General features: G+C 34.7%; 2 protein-coding genes and 1 pseudogene across 3 annotated transcripts; 2 read left to right on the plus strand and 1 right to left on the minus strand.

The window, feature by feature from the left end:
- The first annotated feature begins 1,958 nt into the window (after positions 1 to 1,958).
- LOC143594807 (peroxisomal (S)-2-hydroxyacid oxidase GLO4-like) lies at positions 1,959 to 8,554 on the plus strand. The gene is made up of 11 exons (XM_077074028.1): positions 1,959 to 2,017; positions 3,555 to 3,711; positions 3,797 to 3,921; positions 4,002 to 4,048; positions 5,381 to 5,458; positions 5,851 to 5,975; positions 6,085 to 6,307; positions 6,805 to 6,874; positions 6,954 to 7,054; positions 7,583 to 7,687; positions 8,375 to 8,554. Exons 2-11 carry the CDS (start codon positions 3,569 to 3,571, stop codon positions 8,552 to 8,554), a joined length of 1,197 nt encoding a protein of 398 aa, XP_076930143.1. The 5' UTR covers positions 1,959 to 2,017; positions 3,555 to 3,568.
- A 2,995-nt stretch (positions 8,555 to 11,549) lies between these two features.
- On the plus strand, positions 11,550 to 13,960 carry LOC143594808 (DNA oxidative demethylase ALKBH2). The gene is made up of 4 exons (XM_077074029.1): positions 11,550 to 11,816; positions 12,272 to 12,388; positions 12,450 to 12,627; positions 13,718 to 13,960. Exons 1-4 carry the CDS (start codon positions 11,577 to 11,579, stop codon positions 13,921 to 13,923), a joined length of 741 nt encoding a protein of 246 aa, XP_076930144.1. The 5' UTR covers positions 11,550 to 11,576; the 3' UTR covers positions 13,924 to 13,960.
- Positions 13,961 to 15,361: 1,401 nt separating this feature from the next.
- Positions 15,362 to 20,404, minus strand: LOC143594809 (protein PHYTOCHROME-DEPENDENT LATE-FLOWERING-like; annotated as a pseudogene). The gene is made up of 12 exons (XR_013146407.1): positions 20,273 to 20,404; positions 19,569 to 19,611; positions 19,419 to 19,483; positions 19,244 to 19,321; positions 18,856 to 18,936; positions 18,644 to 18,787; positions 18,457 to 18,555; positions 17,424 to 18,379; positions 17,112 to 17,332; positions 16,896 to 17,041; positions 16,746 to 16,784; positions 15,362 to 16,648 (listed from the first exon to the last, which is right to left on the minus strand). The product of XR_013146407.1 is annotated as a protein PHYTOCHROME-DEPENDENT LATE-FLOWERING-like (transcript).
- Between the last annotated feature and the right edge of the window lie 1,374 nt (positions 20,405 to 21,778).

Here is a 21,778-nt window from a genome sequence, read left to right on the forward strand (position 1 = left end):
TTTCTCATTTTAGAAACTTAATGTGTTACGTGATTACCATTAGGGCCCGTCAAATGGGTTGTGCGGGTTTGACCGTTTGGGTCATGGGTTGAAAGGTTAAGGTCGGAATGGGCCGATATAAAAAAAGGTTAATTTGGCTTGGGTCGGGTTCGGGTCGAAAGGTGTCAAGTCATAACAAATTTCGAGTTAAAACAGTGTCAGGCGGAACGGGTTGCGGGTCAAGACGCGGCCAATTTAGCTTTACGTGCACACCGACACCTGATCGCGCGCCTACAGTCATTGTGTGACGTGCTTACTAATGCCGGTTAAGCCTCCAATGCCACATTACGAGCATACTATCGTTGGGTTACACTCGCACTGCTATGAAGTCTCGTACATACTAAAACGGTAACATCGGTTACACATTCGATGTCATGTCTGCGTGCATACCTCGCCGCATCGCGCGGGCACTTAGCTAGTATTTAAAAAGTAGCAGCGGGTAGTATGGATTTTGTGATGAGTTTGTAAGAGTTATATCTAACCTGATTTGTTTTAAACACAAATTATACTTGGGGTATAAATATTATTTTTATTTTATTTTATTTTTTGAAAGTTAAATTTCATACAACCACAAAAACGGCACCTGCTAGTCTTCAAAGCAAGGACCGCACGAGAAACCAAGTTACATCAAACCAATAGAACACGTACACCAGTCATTCCAATCTAGATGTTTATGTCTCGACCTATTTGTAATCCAAAAATAAGAAGTCGATTTGATCTTGGTCACCACCTCGATAGCTTTGATAGTTTTCCTTTGAAAGATCCGCTCATTTCTAACAATCCATATGCACCAAAGGGTCGTTAAAATGATACCATGCACCACCCATTTCTCATACTTTCCCATTTTAAAGCCTTTAACAAGCATAAAAAGACCACGGACTTATTACTTTTATTAAATTTGTATTATTAAATGTACTTAATGTAGTGAATTAAATATACATTAATAAATAATAATAATTTATTATTATATACACAAAATTATATTTATTAATGCATTATTATTATTACTTTTATTTAAATAATAGCAGTTATTACTTTTATCAAATTTGTATTATTACATGTACTTAATGTAGTGAATTAAATATACATTAATAAATAATAATAATAATATATACACAAACTTATATTTATTAAACATATTTAATTCACTACGTTAATTAAATAACTTATACTAATTATTAGTTGTTATACAAGACAATTTTATTAATTGAAAATTTTTATTACTTAAAATGAATACATCTCATATATATATAAATTTGTAAGACTCAACATCCAAAATTCTTAATATACCTCTCTCAAATGTATTATAATATATATACGTATAGATATAGATAATACAACACGTATAGGTATTTTAAAACTACAAAAGATTATGTAAAGATCACGTGATTAACTTATTAAGACTTATAATTAACCTTTAAATAAGCTTAACCGAATCATATAAAAATTACAGTTGATATCTTTTTAATTTAAGACTGATAGATCCGCAAACACTTCTATCATATGTTCTATATTTAAAGTTAATTACGGTTTTCGTCTATGTTTCAAAAAAAAAAAAAATACAGATGATATCTTTTTAATTAAAGTTACCTTTTTGAAATATAAAAAAATTGCAGTAACTTTAAATGAAACTATCTTTATTTATTTAATTTATTTATTATTTAAATATCAACTTTCATTTTAAAAGTTTTGTGTTTATCAATAGAATAACAACTAATGAAAAATAAAATTATTGAAAACTAGAATTATTTAAAGAGTGATAGAATCATTTGTAGAGCGATAGAAGCAAAAACAAAATTGCTAACAACAATGATCCCACAACACATCAAACATTTATCTTAAAAAGTCAAAACATGTTTGAGTCATTTGTCTGATTCTCCTATGTATGTGTGTCACTTCCCAAAACAAACTCACCCAACTTTTGCATACAACCTTTCTCACTCTCACACAGGATCAATAGTTCAATACCAATTAAGAGGTACGGTTGTATTATTAATTCATTGAACAACAATTATGTTAAAATCCATCATGTTTTTGCTGTTAGTTTGTCTCTGATTTAGGATTTCTGACCTGAAAACTGCATCATGTTTTTGTGATTGTACTATCTTTTAGCTTCTTTCTAGTGAATTGTCAGTGCACTTATATGCTTGATCCTTGAACATATGATTGATTGCAATTTGAATGGTTGTCTCTAGTGGCGAAACTTGAACTTTAAAATAGGAGGGGCCGAAAATGTTAGAAATTAATATTAAGTTATTACACATAAAATAAATCAATATTTTTCACTAGCGGTGCAAATTACTCGAGATCGGCTCGTTAAAAAGCTCGATCGAGCCCGAGCCCAAGCTCGAGCCTAAAAGTAAGCTTGTTTAATAAACGAGCCCGAGCCCACGCTTCACTTATCGAGCTTAAGCAGGCTCGCGAGCCTAAACGAGTCTGCCATTTATATAATTTTTTAAAATATATATTTAATAATTATTAATTAATTATATAATGTTATGGAAAAATAAATAAACATAACTAAATAATATATATTACTTTATACATACAATTATAATAGGAAAAAATATATAAAAATAATTATAATTATACAAAAAATAATTGATAAATAGTAAACAAGCCGTGCCCGAGCCGAGCTCGAGCTTGAAAATCTACTCATGAGCCGAGATCGAGCTTTGAAACTAGAGCTCAAAGCGAGCCGAGCTCGAGCTCTGTGTAAGTTAAGCGAGTCGACTTGTTCACCAAGTAATTTAATCCATGTATACCAAGTCACGTGCTCAACTTGATAAACAAGATACCAATCCATCATAGGCTCGATGGGTCGGCCCAACTCGCCTCATTGACTCGAGGACGGGAATTAATTCCAACATCCTCGCCCCTTAAAAGTTCCATCCATGGATGCCTCATTATCACGTGACAAGTTCATTGATGTGTTATTTAGCCATATAAGTTCACTTATGCAGTTATGCTAGGGGTGTTCATAATTCGTTGAAATCAACCAAATTGCTCAAACCGAAGCAAATAAGCTGGTTCAGCTGGTTTGAGATGATTAGGTTCAGTTTGAAAATTTGAGTTCAACAGTTTCGGGTCATGGTTTGGAACGTGAAACCAACCGTGTAAACCAAATCACGTGTATAATATTTATTAACCATCATTATCATTTCTAAAATTTTAATACAAACCAAGGGTTTAGAAAAATAAAATAAAAAAGGCGGTTCAAACCGCCCAACCAGACCGTCTGGTTTGTTTTTCTGTTTATTTTAAGAAAGCCCTTATGATGGTTTTTGAAAGTTGGACGATTAATGATTTTAGTTTTGTTTTCTCACACTTCATAAACTAAACTAGAAGTGAAGTAAATGCACAACTCTGTTCGTCTCAATTTGATCTTTTTTAAAATATTTATGAAGCCTTTACTTTTCTACTTTTAAGTCAATCTATGTAATACGAGGGATGTGGCATTCGGGGTCATATTGAACTAAAAATGTGTCATTTATGATAAAGACAGTTGACACCAGAAACAAAAGTCAGAATGAGTGATGAACCGGTCAATTTGAAGGAATATCAAATATTGGCGAAACAAGCCCTCCCGAAAATGTATTACGACTACTTTGCTGGAGGATCCGAGGATGAACACACACTCAGAGAAAATAATAATGCATTTCAAAGAATACTGTAATGTGCTAAATTTATATTTCATTATGAATCATAATTTTATTATCATATGCATTCTTTATTTTTAACTCCATTTTGTTGACAGTATTCGGCCCAGAATACTTATAGATGTGAGCAAAATAGATACGTCAACAACAATATTGGGTTACAAAACTTCAGCACCAATTATGATTGCTCCAACTGCTATGCATAAGCTGGCACATCCTGAAGGTAGTTAATTTATATAATTATATAATATATAATCCAATATATTTGTTTATGGCCTGTAACTGTTACTTTGTGTGTTTCAGGAGAGATCTTGACAGCCAAAGCAGCGGCTGCGTGTAATGTCATAATGGTAATTTAGTTGCCACTGCTGTAACATAGTTTATATAATTTTTAGACTTGACTACACAATTAGTGCCTAACGTTTCATGAAAGTAACAACATTGGGTACTAACATTTAAAAGTCACTTGTTTAGGTATTCAACTTTCAATTTTGTAACAAAGTTGGGTACTAAGTCTAACATCCGTTAAAAACTTAACAAAATAGGAGTCATGTGAAAAAAAAAACTAAGGGAAATCTTGTCATTACACGTTTAACCCATACTAACGTATCAACTCTTCTTCTTCACTCCATGTTTGTAATACAGAGAAGACACAAAGTCACAATTAGGGCAAATGAAGAACAATGGGCGTGTGGCAATCAGGATATAGTTTCAAAACTTTGAATTCGACATGGCTTACAGTATGTAATTTTGGTAATGATATGCTATTTAGACCCTTTGTTCTTGATAATGAGATGAAATTGAAAACCGTATTTTTTGGTCCAGGCCTTCATACAGAGTTTTTTGTATCAAAATTCATCATGGTGGAGAATTTTCCATCAACAACTACCACAAAGTTTATGAAAGGGGCGAGGTCAATTGTGTGGATTTGTTTGGACATAGAAAGGTTCTGTATTTTTTATTTCAATGACATATAAAAAAGTTTGATTATCTAATGAAAAGAATCGTGAATGTAACGAAAGCCATTGGTAAGTATCATGGTATACTAACTTTTTTAATACATCATTGAAGTAAAAAATACACAGAACCTTTCTACGTCAAACAAATCCACATAATTGAACTTGTCCTTTAATAAACTTTGTGGTAATTGCTGATAGAAAATTCTCCATCATGGTGAATTTTGATCGAAAAAAGCTCTGGATGAAGGCCTAAACCAAAAAATATAAAAAATATGGTTTTCAGTTTCATCTCATTATCAAGAACAAGGGGTCTAAATAGCATATCATTACCAAAATTACGTACCATAAGCCGTGCTGAATTCAAAGTTTTGAAACTCTGTCCTGATTGCCCACGCAACCACTGTTCTTCATTTGCCCTAATCGTGTCTTTGTGTCTTCTTTTTATTACAAACATGGAGTGAAGAAGAAGCAGTTGATACGTTAGTATGGGTTAAAGGTGTAATGATAAGATTATCCTTAGTTTTTTTCATATGACTCCCATTCTGTTAAGTTTTTAACAGATGTTAGACTTAGTACCCAACTTTGTTACAAAATTGAAAGTTGAATACCTAAACAAGTGACTTTTAAATGTTAATACCCAATGTTGTTATTTTCATGAAACGTTAGGTACCAATTGTGTAGTTAAGTCTAATTTTTAATAATATTTTTAATTTGTCTTCTCAGGGTTTATCGTTTATGTCTACATGCACGATTGAAGAAGTTGCTTCTAGTTGCAATTCTGTTCGATTCTTTCAGTTATACGTACGCAATCCTTAAAACTCTGTTTTTTTTTTGTATCCATGAGAGCCCGTTAGGGAAAACTCATGGGCCCACAGTGTTAGACAGGATAAGACTTGTTTAGCAAAAAAGTGCGCTATGCAATTTTATACATTTTTAAAAATAATTGAAATTAAGACACTCGAGTACATTATTTCTCTTTCTTGGTACATAAAACGCATAATTGTTATGCTCAAAGTCTCAAACCAGTAAAGTCAATTGTTAAAAGAGTCATTTTCATGTTTGGTACTTGTGTTAATCACGTCGTCTCTAACCTGTTAAACACGTTAAGACATGAACTGACAGCCCTAGGCCCACCAATACTGCAATACAGTTAAGGTAGTGTGAAATATTATGTTATTTTGCATTTTTGTAAGGTATACAAGAGACGTGAAATATCCGCTCTGATGGTGAAACAAGCTGAAGTAAATGGATTCAAAGCTATTCTTCTTACTGCTGACACTCCTAAACTTGGTCGAAGGGAAGCCGACATAAAAAACAAGTAAAAGTCATCCCAAAAATCAATTATATTTCCATTTTTAAAAAATTTATTCTGTTTCCACATAATATTTAATCTCCTTTATTACGCAACTCTGCAACATTTTATGTAGAATGATCGCGCCTCAGCTGAAGAACTTTGAAGGTCTCGTGTCAACTGAAGTTGATGATGCAAGTGATATGACCATCTGTTTGTTGTTTGTTTTTTCTTTTTGGAATTCTTTATTATGCATTAATTTAAATATTGATTATACATTTATACGTGTTTGGCAGAGTGATGGTTCAAATCTTGAAGCCTTTGCATCCAGGAGCTTTGATCCTTCGTTTTCTTGGAAGGTATAAACATTAAGAAACGAAAGGAACCATAATTTCAATCCGTCATCATCATCATCATCATCGTACTCAGTATATCCCACCAATAGCAAAGCTATGGTAGGGTCTGAGGAGGGTAAGATGCAGACAGCCTTACCTCTACCCCGTAGGAATAGAGAGGCTGCTTCCGATGAGACCCCCGGCTCGATAGTAGTTTTGCATCAAGCCTTGGACATAAGACGCATAACACTCAATCATTGGGGCATCGCTTGATTGGTGCATGTACCTTTGTCTTTCGGCCATCAACGCCACGACATGATGTCTGATTAACCTTCCACCACTTATAACGTTATTTTCACGAAATTAGTAAAATAACGTCAAAATTAGTGCAATTTCACTTTTGCCCACCCGAGGGCCCACACATATATACATTATATGCGCGCACCGCAACCAGGGCGTACACATAATTTCAATCTATGAGGCCTTTAAACAATATATTTTACAGCTCATATGTTTTGCAGGACATTGCATGGTTAAAGTCCATAACAAAGTTGTCAATTCTGATCAAGGGTGTACTCACCCGCGAGGACGGTAAGCCCGTTTGACCCATTACCGACCCACCCAACCCGCCCATCGTGCCACCTTTAATCTTGCATATGTTCCTTTGCAGCCATTAAAGCTATGGAAGTAGGAGTTGAAGGAATCATAGTCTCTAACCACGGAGCTCGCCAGCTAGATTATGTTCCCGCCACCATTTCTGTTCTTGAAGAGGTAGTATATAAAACCCAAAAGTAGTGATCTTTAGTAACAATAACTAGGCTCGTACCCGTCGCGTTGGGCAGTGTATTAACGTGCATTCGGTTGGTATGGGTTAAGTTCGTTCGATACCGACACTAAATCGAAAAAACTTAATGTCAATGCAGAAAACAACAACGGCACTCGTATAGGTTATAAAAAAATGTAACATATTAAAAAGAACAAATACAGCTCATGATCAACGTGACATGAAGTCGGTTGGTATATGTTAGCTTCGTTACGGTACTACCACTAAATACAAAAATTATATTAGTAAACGGCCACAATACTCGTATAGCTTATGATACAAAGAATTATCAAATTTAAGATAATGTTTATTTTACGGTAGTTTCACTAAAACAATATTTTTTACATATTTAAAGCAAAAAATAATAATAATATTGTATTGCACATGTTGGTGTTGCCACGTGGCCCAATAAGGGTTTTGCGGGCACCGAGAATTAGCGTTTATCTTATATATATATATATATATAATGGTTGCAGGTGGTGGGTGCAGTTCAAGGAAGAATACCGGTTCTGTTTGACGGAGGAATAAGGCGAGGAACGGATGTATTCAAAGCTTTAGCTCTCGGTGCAAACGCAGTTATGGTAAAACTTGTTATAAATTTATAATCATCCTCATGATATATTATCTTATCGGGTCAGGTTATTCTACAAGGGGGGACAAAAATGAGAAGGATTTGTGGCCATAAAAAAAAACCCTAAAAAAAATAATGAAAAATTAATAAAAAAAATCATAACTCAAATTTAATAAAAAACAATAAATGTAAAAACACAAAAATGTTTCCACCGTTTTCTTCGTTCACCTAAAAAAAGAAGTATCGAAAAAGACACAATGTTGAGGAAAAAAGATAATTGTGTCTTTCTATTTATCATTACGCTTTTTGTTTATTTTCGTCATTGATTGTGTCTTTTCTCCTTAACATTGTGTATTTTTCTTAATATTGTGTTATATTACTCAACATTGTGTTATATTTTGTTCGGTATTGTGTTATATTTTGCTACATATTGTGTCTTTTTTTAATTTATCATTGTGCATTTTCGGCATTGTGTCTTTTAGGCGTTTTTTAGAACGGGAATGACGGGGGAAACATTCTGGTTTTTAAAATTTTTCCGTTATTTATTTATATATTGAGTTACGATTTTTTTTATTATTTTTTTTCAATTTTTTTCTGAGGTGTTTTTTGTGTGGCTACAAATCTTTCTCGCACTTCTCATTTTTGTCTCCCTTTACGTTTTACCTTTCCCTTATCATATAATATAATAATATTGCAGATTGGGAGACCAGTTGTGTATGGGCTGGCAGCAAAAGGAGAATATGGAGTTAGAAGAGTGATTGAAATGTTGAAGGATGAACTTGAGCTCACAATGGCTCTTTCTGGCTGCACCACACTTAATAATATTACTAGGAACCATGTTAGCGCCCAGGTTGATAATCACTATTGTAGACTCTAGTTGGTTAAGGTTTGGGGGTTCTAAATAAGGGTTAAAGTAAAATGTAAACACTAGTCGAAATAGCTTGTTGTTTCGATGTGAGTGATCTTGTTGGACTTAATTCCCGCCCTTGAGTCAATGGGGCGCTTCATGTTGCGCTGTTTTTTAGTTATGGAATTGGTTTAATTAATTAAACCAATTAGAGATAAATTAAATGAGTTGATGAGTTGTTTTTAATTTATGATAGTATTAGATTAGTCGATAAGCATGTCGGTTTTATTTACTATTAATTTTAAGTATATATGTATTTGTACCGAGTCATGTAGTAAGTTTTAGAGTTGTATTTTCTTGGTTAATAGAATTGGAAAGTTTATTCCAAAACTAATTGTTTTACTCAAATACGTTTATATCAAGTCACCGCTGCGGATTGTCTATCCTTAACAATTTTGTTCCCACACTTAAAACAAGTCATCAAGTGACCACACTTGAGCTAAAAAACCTGTTAGTTAAATTTGTTATTGTCAACACTTCAAGATAAATGTTAATATTTTTACCACTATAATTTCATATTTCTAAGATATAGTATTTCTTATACTATATTATATGAAGTTTGATTTTGGTATGGCTATTTTAACTACTTCAGTACCTAGTCTATTTTTTTAGTTATATCATTGTTACATGTTTCCATGTTATTTTAACTGCTTCCGTCATTTTTACTAACTTTGTTAGATTTTTAATTTATTACTTAAGAAAGTTGATCCAAGGGGTTTTTTTTTTAAATGGTTGTTTTCAAAAAGTTTTAAATTTAAGCAGCTCTTTTGGTATAAAACGAATGAGATGACGAAAACAATTAAAAGGGATGTAACAAGTGGCGATGACAGAACAAAACATAAACTTGATACTATGATATTTAAAAATTTTTAATGGATAAATTTAAAGACGAAAATGACGTCTATTATATATTTTTGTTAAGAATTTAAAATGATAGTTATCATCTCAAATAAACCATTTGTTAACCAAACGAGCAGTACTCAAGCGGTACCTCGGTGATTTTTCCTAAGAAATGTTGCCGGTTCAAGTATCGTTTGTGAAAAAATGAAAAAATGTAGTGGGTCTTGGGCAGTGAAAAGATGTAATGCCGGGCTCTGTCTGCGATCACGAGTGCATATGACATTTTGCCAATGGATGTATCCGGATGGCGATGGTCGGGCTTAGTCGTTCAAAAGAAAAACAAGCCATTTATTATGATCCAGCCCATGGAACATAGGTTTTATGGTTTTTATTATTTATTACCCATATCCGATGGTATGTCTGATACATTATTATTATTATTATGCAGCAAACACCCAAATCAAATCGCGTGTTTCTTTCAATCAAATACTTTGAATTCGTCGTCAATGAATGCAACGTTTTCACGTGTTGTCTCGGAGGTAATATTTTTTATTCCACATTACTATAAACCCTAAAATCAATCACTCGTATAAAATTAAACCCTTTGCATTAGACAATACCGATTAAAACATTTCAATTATTTATTCATACAAAACCTATATTCATTAACCCCGAAACCGATTGATTAGGGTTGCAACTCGAGTCCTTATTGTTAAAAAAAAACACGAAACGAGCGGAACTTTTTCAAGCTCGTATAGTTATAGTTATCCGACTCGAACTTGGTGTATTTTTAAGTTTTATCTATTTTGGACTTCTATGTATCAATTTCAAACTACACGGCTATCTAGAGCTGAGCTTTGTCTTGTTTAAGGTACTAAACGAGCTTGGGCTGAACTTAGGCTCGGTTAAGCTTTTTCTTAAATTAGGGGTGTAAATGAGCCGAGCTACTCGACATCGGATTGTGAAAAAGCTCGATCGAGCTGAGCTTAAACAAGCCCTAGCTCGAGCTGCTCCTGAGCTACTCGACATTAGATTTTTGTTATATATATAATAATAATAATTATTATTATTAATTAATTAATTAAATTAATATAGAATGTTCTGAAAAGTTAACCAAATAATATATATATATATATATATATATATATATATAATATAATTGAATAAAATATATGTATAAAAAAATTAATAAATAGTAAATGAGATGAGCTTAAGCTTTAGAAATAGAGATCGAAACGAGCTTGAGCTCTGTGTAAGTTAAACGAGCCAAGCTCTGGTTCGGCCGTTCAGCTCAAGCTCGTTAGCATTCCTACTTAAAATGTATAAAATTAATTAAAAACGTATATATTTGAATTAACAAATAGCAAACGAGCCGAGCTCGATCTCAAGTTCTCATAAGCCAAAACGAGCGAAGGTCGAGCTAGTTGAGTTCGGACTTGGCTCGTTTACACCTCTAGCGTATTTTGGACATTTATATTTTCTTTTCTCTAATTTATCGTTTGTCGTTCTGAGCTTTTTATCGATCCGCGCTCAAGTAGCTGAGCTTGTTTGCAACCCTAATACATAACATATCTAGAGTTGTATTGAATTGAATCTCATGTAAACTAAAACCAGTGTTGTAAAAGTCGGATTCCAAGGCCAACTAGTCGATGACTAGACGGTCCTCAGACCCCTACCTTGGAGACTTTTTCCAAGTCGGCTTGGATTAGTCGGAGGCGGTCAAAGTCGGTCAAAAGTCGGACTAGTCGGTAAAAAGTTGGACAAAAAGTCGGGCTAGGCGGGCTAGGGTTCCCTAAAAGTCAGTTAAAAGTCACTCAAAGTTGCTGAGTCAGTTGAGTACCCTTTTGACGTGAATTATCCTTATTTTGACAAATATATAATGCTCAAAAATTAATTTTCATTATAATTACCATGTCCGAGTACTCCCCGAGTACTCCGACTACTCCCAACTCCCCAGTCGACCGCCTAGGGTCCACCTAGCGACTTTTGCAACATTGACTAAAACTGTTTTAATGTTTAACCTTAAGCTCTACTGAGCATCTGCTATTATAAATATGTTAGTTTAGAGATAATATAATCTGATAATTTTTCATATCATTATAGGAAGTGGAGATATTCAGAACCTTGTTATCTTCTAAGAAACATTGGTCAGATGAGACAAATGAAGTTAACAACACTTTTCGAAACCGCAAGCCTTACCAGTGACAGTAACGCTGATGGTAATGATAATCTTAGTTTAGGAAGCGTGACGGATTTAGGAAACGGAAGTGAGGTAGTGTACGCACCTCAGTTCCTACCATTAACAAAGTCATGGGATTATTTCAATTATCTTGACAAAAAACTGCCGTGGATCCGACCCACTGTGCATGTCTTCGGTAAAGCTCATGTTCAGGTATTCTCATTGCTTTCAAGTTTAATCAAACAATGTCGTAGAGGTGTAAACGAACCGAGACTGAGCTCGGTTCATTTATTTTTTAATAATGCATTTATAATTATTTCTATCTATACATTTTAGTTGTAATTTTATGTATAACATAATATTATTATTTTTGTCACTATTTTTATGTATAATAAAAGCTATTAAATATATTAATAAAAATTATATATATAATAGGCTTGTTTAGGCTCCAGAACTTGCTTGAACTAGATAAGTGAAGCTCGAGCTCAGCTCATTTATGAAACAAGCTTGTTTTTAGGCTCGAGCTTGTTTAAGCTCGGCTCAGTTCGAGCTTTTTCCGAGCCGATCTCAAGTAGCTCACGTGCAACTTGGCTCGTTTACACCCCTAAAAGTCTAAAACAATGTGGCATTGCATCTTTTATGTGTTTGATGTTATTGGTTGTTTTCAGCCAAGAGATGTATGCTACTTTGCAACTAAAGGATTGAAGGATTTAGTTTACAGTGGGTATACGCCAAAAGCGTATTCTTGGGATGATCATCTGCCTTTGAAGGAGATTCTAGACGAGGTATCTAATCCCGAACCTCGCTTGATTTGATTTGATATTACTAAGACATGTTGGATTTTAGGTAGACAAAGCGATTCCTGGGAGTCATTTTAACAGCATACTGTTGAATAGATACACCGTTGGCAATGACTATGTTGGTTGGCATTCTGATAACGAGACGCTTTATGGACCCACTCCCGAAATTGCCTGCATTTCTTTCGGGTGCGAGCGTGACTTTTTCTTGAAAAAGAAAACTCAAGGTACAACCTTTATTATTGCTTGTTCCTTATAAGGATTAGTTTCATATATACCCAACCAAAACTAAAAATATCATATATATATACCCAACTTAAATGAATTTTTCTTAAATGACTATTCTACCCCTTTCATTATATATGTTTAAAACCTATTTTTTTAATTAGATTTTAGTCGCCATCGACGATAAGCAAGCGAACCGAACCGTTGTATCTCCTTTTTTGTTCGCGCGACGACACGTGATCGAGCAATTGGATCGGTAGTTAGAATCAGATAATCGAACCAGGTTATTATCGCATGATAATTGAGCGATAAGCAATATGATATTTTGAGAAAACTATTGTCTATGAGTAAAACTAATAAGTTTAAGTTAAAAAAGATAAACAAGTTTAAGCTAAAAATGGGTACATAAGTTTTTTGTTTTTTGAAGTTATATGAAATTTTAGAAAAAATAAGGGTAAATGGTTGTTTTCAAATTGGTTAATAATAAATTGGGTATAATCGAGCAATAAGCAATCTGATATTTTGAGAAAACTATTGTTTATGAGTAAAACTAATAAGTTTGAGTTAAAAAGATAAAAAAGTTTAAGCTAAAAATGGGTAAATAAGTTTTTTTTTGTTTTTGCTTTTTTTTTTTTGAAGTTGTATGATATTTTTAGAAAATAAGGGTAAATGGCCGTTTTCAAATTGGTTAATAATAAATTGGGTATAATCGAGCGATAAGCAATCTGATATTTTGAGAAAACTATTGTTTATGAGTAAAACTAATAAGTTTAAGTAAAAAAGATAAAAAAGAGTAAGCTAAAAATGGGTAAATAAGGATTTTTTTTTTTTTTTTTTTGAAGTTATATGAAATTTTAGAAAAAATAAGGGTAAAATGGTCGTTTTCAAATTGTTAATACTAAATTGTGTATATTTGATATGTTAACTACTTTGTAAGGGCATATCTAACATTTTTAGTCTTGCATGGGCATATATGATATTTTTCGAGTTTGTAAGCCGGTATATATAAAAATTTGCCTATTGTAACTAGTACTAGTATTCTGGCTCATATTAACGTTGAATAATTACAACACTCAGATGTATCGTGTTTAGGTGAAGTGGGAAGCAAACGAGGAAGGACGACTAATGAAGAGAAACATTGTTTTAAGTTGAAGCACGGGTCACTGCTGGTTATGCGAGGCTATACACAAAGGGACTGGCTTCATTCGGTGCCTAAACGAGCAAAAGCTGAGTCAACACGAATTAGTCTCACGTTCAGGCGAGTCTTGGAGATGGCACAACCTGAGCTGGTTGTGTAAACAATGTTTCGTTTTCAGGAGGTTTTGGATCAACTCTGCTATCTATCCGTATTACACGAACGCATATTAGTTATAGTTTGAAATTTGAATATCTAAAAATTTAGAAATCTAGTTCTGAACTTTTGATGTTACTTTTGCCATTGATCAAGTTGAGTTTGGTAAAAATTGATGGAGTGAACTGCGGTTTTCGTCCCTCTGGTTTGTCCAAATCTACGGTTTTAGTCAAATAGTTTCAAATTTGTGATTTTCGTTCCATTGGTTTCATTTCACTTGCAATGAAACCTGAATTCACTAATCTCGTTAAGTCTAGTTGTTAAACCCATTAGCTTGTCCTTCACGTGAGGGGCAGTTTTGTCCTATTTTTTCCCAAAGTACATCCCAGTCCCTCACGTGAGGGGCTTGCAAATTAGGACTGGGGTTTATTTGGGAGAAAAATGACAAAACTGCCCCTCACGTGAAGGACAGGCTGATGGGTTTAACGACCAGACTTAACAGGATTAGTGAATTCGGGTTTAATTGCAAGTGAAATGAAACCACAGGGGCGAAAATCGCAAATTTGAAATTATTAGACTAAAACTGCATATTTGGACAAACCACGTGTACGAAAACCGCAGTTTACTCAAATTGATGATTATATAATGCAGATGTTTGGAGTAATTTCTTATTGTCTTACTGGTTTTGATTGGTGATTAGGATTTAGTTTTGTTATTAATACACTCGAGATGGATTACTTGATAAATAGGTTTATGTGTGTAAAGCAAACGCGAGATTATGGAGTTTAGGATAAAACTTGTTTGATCGTTTATAGATGCATGCGTTACATAAGTAATGGCTGGTTTGTGCCTCGGCTTTTGGGACCAAAATGGAGGGACTCACACTTTTTTAAACCAAGTTATCAAGTATCATCTGATGATAATATAAATGGTTGTTTACAGTTTATACTTTATATTGTGAGCTAAAATCTATCAATGGTTAGCCTTCTGAAGATCTCATATTAAAAAACTGAACAGCCTTTAACATTTGGGAAGTAAATGCAATAATAGAATAATAAATTACAACCCTTATATTTTGGTTTCAACTGTTTACTCAAAAGTTACACATTAGATCCACAGTGAATGTTTGTTTTTTAGAGTTAAATTTAATAAAATGACCAATGTAGTCATGTATTTAAGAAAATAAATAAATAATTACATAAAAATTAATGCAAATCTCTTGTTCGACGACCACACATCTCCGAAGGGTCGAATTATGAAAGCATGATTATGCTTGTCACGACACGATCACTTCCGTAATTATTATAGATAATTAATAATTGGGCATTAGACCATAAACTGTCCCAGGTTCTAACATATGTACATTTGTCCTCCCAAAAACTACCCCCCATCACTACCGGTTTAGAAAATACAAGATAACGAGAAAAAAAAACATATGAATCGGGCTAGCTACTCTTATTGACACCCTGCATATCTATTGGCGAATTGACCATACTACCGACAGACCCAATGGTCTGCGAGCTCAACTGTGGGCTTGCAGGACCATTAGCCTCTTGGTTACCTGCACTCATTGGTGGCTGCATGGTTCCAGAGCTCAGCTGCGGGCTCATTGGGGTTCGTTGACTCATTTGCTGGGGGCTATCCTGTTGTTGCTGTGGTAGTCCCATTGATGGTGAACCCACTTGCTGAGGTGGCGAAAGAACCGCCTGTAAAGGTGATGCTGACTCTTGCTGCTGATGTGGCAATTGCATCTGCTGTTGTGGTAATTGCGGTTGCTGATTCACGTAGGCATTCATGCCTGATAACATTTTTGATGGGGCCATAGCGGTCCGTTGCATTGGGTTCACGGTGTTAGCTCGGTTCATAGCGGGACCCTGCATCAAGTAGTTACTGGGCCCGGGATGCACCTGCCGATTAGCTCCCAGCAACCCGGTGATATTACCAGATTGCCCACCGGGCCCACCTAATATATTTCTGTTCTGTGCCATTCTAAGCCTTGTAGTCATAATAGCAGCCTGAGCTGGCGATATCATCCCAGACCTAAGCTGCTGGCTTATTATATTACTAAAATTCGAAGCCTGGCTCACACTAATCGGACTCTGACCCATATTATTTCCCATCCCCGAAATTGCCCCTGTTATTGGTGGCGAAATTCCATGAATGCTCCCCATACCTTGAAGCCCAACCATATTATTCCCGGTATTACCTCCGATTCCAACATTCCCGAGTCCCATGATCATTTTCCTCTGCATTTGTTGTGGTTGCTGTTGTTGAAGCATTTGAAGCTGTTGCGGGGTCGCTTTATTTAACATATGACCTACTTGTTGGATGTTTGAATTCTGTCCCGTTGCGTTTAAATGTGGTAATGGATTGGATGTGTGCATCATGGCTGATGATCTTTGCAGCATATGGCCTACTTGTTGGTTTTGCTGGAACGACTGTTGTGAATCCGGTTGCATCGGCCATGCTGGCGACAATAAGCCACCCTGAGACACTTGCAGCGGTTGAGAATTTGCAGGTGGGTGCATTCTTGCACCTGATGAATTTACTAATCCGTTATCATTATTACTTGGTCCAGTGTCGGACGGTTTTGCAATTTCATTAGATGGCTGGCCCGAAACTGATTCTGGGATTTCAGCATTGGGGGATATTGCAGATGCATTGTTATCATTAATGTTAGTTCGTTTTGGTTGAATATAATCGCCTTCAACACGATAACCTTCGCGGGATATCTGCATACACCAAAAATAATTAGCGTATTTCAATTTTCATACAAAATAAACCGAAAAAATATAATCTTTTAAGTAAATTTAACTTTAAAGGTCATACCAATGTGCAGAACTGGTCTGCAAATAAGTCTGCAGCATGCTGTAACACCAATTCAAATCACAAGTCAGAAATACTCGAATACAGTAGTTACTACATTCAAGTAGAAATAATTATATATTAAATAAATTAATTAAAAATAAAAACTCAGACAGTATTTGGAAGAGTCGGAAGAAATTCTTCTACTGCCGAGTAATCATAATCATCTAACTCTCCATAAAGCATTGCAACAGTGCCATCATCTTGTTTTTCCGACAGTATCATTCTTCGTATTCTGGGCACAACTAAAAGAGAATTTCCTGAAAAGTCAATGGTCAGCGATCAGTCAAAGTCAACATTCACGTAAACTTTTCATCTTTTTTTATTAACCTTGGAGTACGCGTTCAGTCGGCATAATATCCAGAATTCTGGCCTTGCAAACATTCATGTTCCCACCAACAAGCGATTTAGACAGAGGCGTTTTGCAGTCTTCATCTTTAGGGTTTTCATTATTGTGATCATTAGAGAGAAAATGATTCAATTGTTGAGTAGAAAATGTTGTTGTATCTCTATACTCGTCAACCTTAATCTTTTTCATGTTCAATTTATACCTACCATAAATATATTAATTAAGCATATGAAACACAATATTGATAACTTAAAACTATGTAACGAAAAGGTATTGTATATTTAAATTTATACCTAAGAGTTAACATTTCGATTTTTGAAATTTTATCACGCATGCTTTTCTCAAATTCTTTTCCAGCAAGAGAACTTGTGGCATTAAGGGGCCCACTAATGTTACCAGAAGAATTTGTTCTCCTGGCTGCCATTTGAGCATTAGAAGTCAAAGATCCGGGCCCACCAGCAGCAAGAACTGAAGTCACTGCTGACTAGTCCCTTCGGGATGATCCAAGTGGCGCAGGCGCACCGTACTGTCCGCCATGAGACCCACTGGAAAACTCCCCTGATTTTGACGACAGTGGAGATTGAGGCAACGCACCAGATACACGTGGACTTTGTGCTGACTTTCGTTTCTGAAACTGTTGACTAAGCCTCTGGTGTTGCTCAGAGTCAACGGGTTCTTGTTTCAGATTGTATCTGATTCCGGGTTGACCAGTTGTAAATGGATCCTGATTAAAACTTCCTTCAAACGGATACTTTCCGGTATTAGTAGGTAGCTGTAACTGAACCGCTCTCCCGATTGACTGATGCCGTTGCTGCTGCATGAGCGAGTCAAATACATCCATTTGCGGTTGTTGATTTCCGTTAAGACCCATTGAGTTTGACCTAGCTCTTTTAGTCAACCCTGTCAAAGGAGACAGTTGACCATCTTGGTTTTCCCTCTTACCAAGATTCGAATTCCTATTATCAGTATATGAATTCATCATGTCTTGAACCGAGCCTAATCCACGATCCTGCATAGGCCTTGGGTTTCCAGCAGTTATTTGATAATTTGATTGATAAGATAATGAAGGCGATGCAGGAATTGTGTTTTGGATGGTCTGGTTAACAAGATCAGGTGGCTGAACCATTGGGCCTGGATTTGAGTTTTCTGGGCCTCGGTCCATGCAAATTTTCTTCATGTTGGCCGGATTGTCTGACCCCGACATCTGCCTCAACCTCTTCCGCCTAAGTTCCCGTATATTCAAGTTCAACTGCATTAAAACCAGATTAAAATAACAAATAAAGAAATTATCCACCGCATCAAGATAATTAGGCTTATAACACTTACATTTGTGGAAGTTGGAGGTTTGCAGAGTTTATCTACATTGGGAGACGGGTCAAGATCAAGCTTCGGGTTTAAGGCTTTCAGTATACGGGCCTCTACTTCCTAAAAGCCCAAATTTACTAAAAGTAAGATTGTTGTATAATGTATAATTAATTACATATGGTTATAACTATATTCAATAATTGCTCACCATTAAGTCACCATAAGTCCAAGAACTATTAGAAATCAGAGGCATATCTTTCACCACATTCTCCAACGACATTTTAAGACGTATTTTTGAAGTAATAGGGGATAATGAATCTGCAGAAACCCCACATTTTCTGTAATCTCTAACCTGCAATGTTTTCCACATCAGAAATGATAATGTTTGAAGTCTAAGTTCTAATTAATGTGATTACTTACCGCGCAAGCAACTGCTCCATTGATAAATTTGCACGGTATATCATCCAAGAAATCAGCAGGCAACAGACCACGCTCAATTGCCTTCAAATACAAAAACAAAACAAAACAGGTGATAAAAGAAAATTTTGGTTTGACCATAAATATGAAGAAAATAAAATTACTACAGTAACTATTAAAAAAATGTGATTTAGGAGGTTGTATGCCCTAAATCCCTAATAACAGAATCTGGCCCACTTTTAGCCCGTTTGACCCATTTACCTTTTAGGTAAAGGTGTTTCTTGATCACTTTTGGATAAAACACAGCCTAAATAATAAAAAAGACACTCATTCCTAAGTAAACGGATCAAAATCATCACCTCCTGATATGAGTAAGAAACTAAACTCTTACCGACAATAGGCTTTCTGACATCCGATCATACGGGTGCAAAAAATTTGGATCATCTTGTACAGCCTGATTAACTCGATTCTAGAAGTGAGTGCAAACAAGTTAACTTAAATTAAAGTTGGCGACTTTAAAAGTAAATCAGAGATCTAACATGATGTTGTAACTTGTAACAACAAACCTCGGTGGGGATTCCAATCGAGTATCCATCTGGAAAGAGGTTTATAAAGAAAGAAATGTCTGCGTCTGAAAAAAAAAAGTGAAGATTAATAAACAAAAAATAAAGAAACCACAACAGAAGTGTATGGGTTAATGTTCCTTAGAAAGATACCTGAAATTTCAGCTTCGTCTTTATTGTTCTCAGTGACATCAACCTATAGTATCAGCAAGCAATCAGTTCAAATGAGTTAGGGGTGTGCATGAAACCAAAAAAAAAAAAACGATAACCAAAACAAAAAAACGGTTTGGTTTTATATTTTCGTAGAAACCGAACTTCCGCTTTGGCTTTGGCTTTGGATTTGGTTTTGCATGTACCAATGACCAGAAAAGAAAACGAAACCGAACTGAATTTATCAATGTTTCTTTTACATTTATAAACTTAAGTAATTTATAAGACACTAGCTTTAAAACCCGTGCATTACATTGTTATATATGTGTTACACATTTTCAAGCTCATGATTAGGGCTGTAAATGAGTTGGCACAATTTTTTTCTGGCCCTAAAACTTCAAGATCAAATGGCAAAACGAAAAAAAGTCAAAAACCTAAACCGAACCAAACGGTTTTAAAAAAACTCAAACCTATGTAACAATCATTCTTTCTTTTTTTATAATTTTCTAAAACATAAGTAATATATATTATAACATCTAATACCAAAAAAAAAATGCAGCTAAGCTAAGCTAATTGTTATTATATATGTGTCACGCATTATATATATGAAATGAATTAGGGTTCATTTTAGCAATAAAAAAGCAGAAACTACAAACGAGCACGAGATTTAGCAATTTACGCAACAATTAGACATAAAAAAACGATACCGATAGTTTTGGAAGAAGAATAATGGATTGATTGTTGTGGATTTGAGGAGCCTGGTGTTGTATAGGGGGTTGAGGTTTTGGTTTGGGGCGAAATCGAGTGCCTTTGTTTGAGACCTTGAAAGAAACCCCCATTGAATTGAATCAGTATTATTATTATTATTATTATTATTATTATTATTATATGAGCTTGGTTGATTTTGCTTTGAGGGCAGACAGGGTGCTCGTTGTTTATATAGTGCGGTGGCTGTGGGACCAATTTGATTTGGGATATGAGAAGAAGTTGAGGTGCTTGATATTGCCCGGTTAAAAAACTCAATCGACCCGAGCTTAATTGAGCCCGAGCTCGAGCATTTAAAGGTAAGCTCGTTTAATAAACGAGTCTGAGCCTATGCTTCACTTATCGAGTTCGAGCCGGCTCGCGAGCCTGAACGAGTTTATCATTTATATAACTTTTTAAAAAATATATTTAATAATTGTTTATTAATAAATATAATGTTATAAAAAAACAGATAAAAATAACTAAATAATATATATTATTTTATACATAATAATTTTATAGGAACAAAATATATATGAAAATAATTATATTATTTAAAAAAATAATTTATAAATGGTAAACGAGCCGAGCTCGAGCTTGAAAATCTACTCACGAGCTGAGCTCAAGCTTTGGAAATAGAGCTCGAAACAAGCCGAGCTCGAGCCTGGTCGGACTCGGGCTTGGCTCGTTTGTAGTGGCGGATCTAGACCATAATCTCAGGGGTAACGTTCAAAAAAATTTTTTGCTGTATTTTATACAATGAAAGCGAAATTTTTTTACCGTATTTCGTAAAATAACCGAATTTTTTACAATATTTTGTACAATAGTTTTTTTTAACTTGCCTTTGGACCGATATCATCATTTTCCTTTAATTTTTGTTTAAAAAGATTGCTAATAAGACTTTGTTGTTTCATCTTCTAAGTTCCCTAGTTTTAGAAGGGATAAAATTTAAACCATAAATCTATAATCAATTTCAATTTACACATAAGCCCTAAATTCCTAACTAATTACAATTTCCAAATATTATCCGAATATCCAACAAACCATAATCAATCATTCAATTGCTACAAATGGGGTGGTGCTCTATTGCCAAAGGCAAAGCCTTTAAAACATATGGGTTTGGAGGGGAGGTCTTGGGTTCAAGTCCTAAAGACAACAAAAATTAAAAGAAGTTCACTATTAAAAAAATCATTTAATTGCCCATAAACAATTTCAGATTAACAATTTATATAAACAAATAAACAATTACAATTTTAAGTGGAAGAATACCTAAATTAAACAAGTAGAATTCAAATCGTTGACGAGTGAGTGATGGACTGAACGAGCACCGAGCGTTGGTTAATCGGTTGCGGCATGCAAGGGGTTGGGGCAGTGTGTGGTGGAAGCCACGACTGAATGAAACTTTGCTTATTGAATGTTGATTTCTGACCTAAAACAAGTGTTTAAGCATAAAGGAAAAACAAACAAAT

The sequence above is a fragment of the Bidens hawaiensis genome, unplaced genomic scaffold (assembly GCF_021521415.1).
Source record: "Bidens hawaiensis isolate Kalapana, Puna unplaced genomic scaffold, B.hawaiensis_p1.1 tig00044218_1, whole genome shotgun sequence".
Lineage (NCBI taxonomy): Eukaryota > Viridiplantae > Streptophyta > Magnoliopsida > Asterales > Asteraceae > Bidens > Bidens hawaiensis.

Excerpts from the sequence above, each read along its gene's own strand:
- LOC143594808 (XM_077074029.1), top strand. The coding sequence starts at position 11,577 with ATGAGACAAATGAAGTTAACAACACTTTTCGAAACCGCAAGCCTTACC. Across the intron at positions 11,817-12,271 it reads TCGGTAAAGCTCATGTTCAG|CCAAGAGATGTATGCTACTT; the intron begins GTATTCTCATTG and ends GGTTGTTTTCAG. Across the intron at positions 12,628-13,717 it reads CTTGAAAAAGAAAACTCAAG|GTGAAGTGGGAAGCAAACGA; the intron begins GTACAACCTTTA and ends TATCGTGTTTAG.
- LOC143594807 (XM_077074028.1), top strand. The coding sequence starts at position 3,569 with ATGAGTGATGAACCGGTCAATTTGAAGGAATATCAAATATTGGCGAAA. Across the intron at positions 3,922-4,001 it reads TAAGCTGGCACATCCTGAAG|GAGAGATCTTGACAGCCAAA; the intron begins GTAGTTAATTTA and ends TGTGTGTTTCAG. Across the intron at positions 4,049-5,380 it reads CTGCGTGTAATGTCATAATG|GGTTTATCGTTTATGTCTAC; the intron begins GTAATTTAGTTG and ends TTGTCTTCTCAG.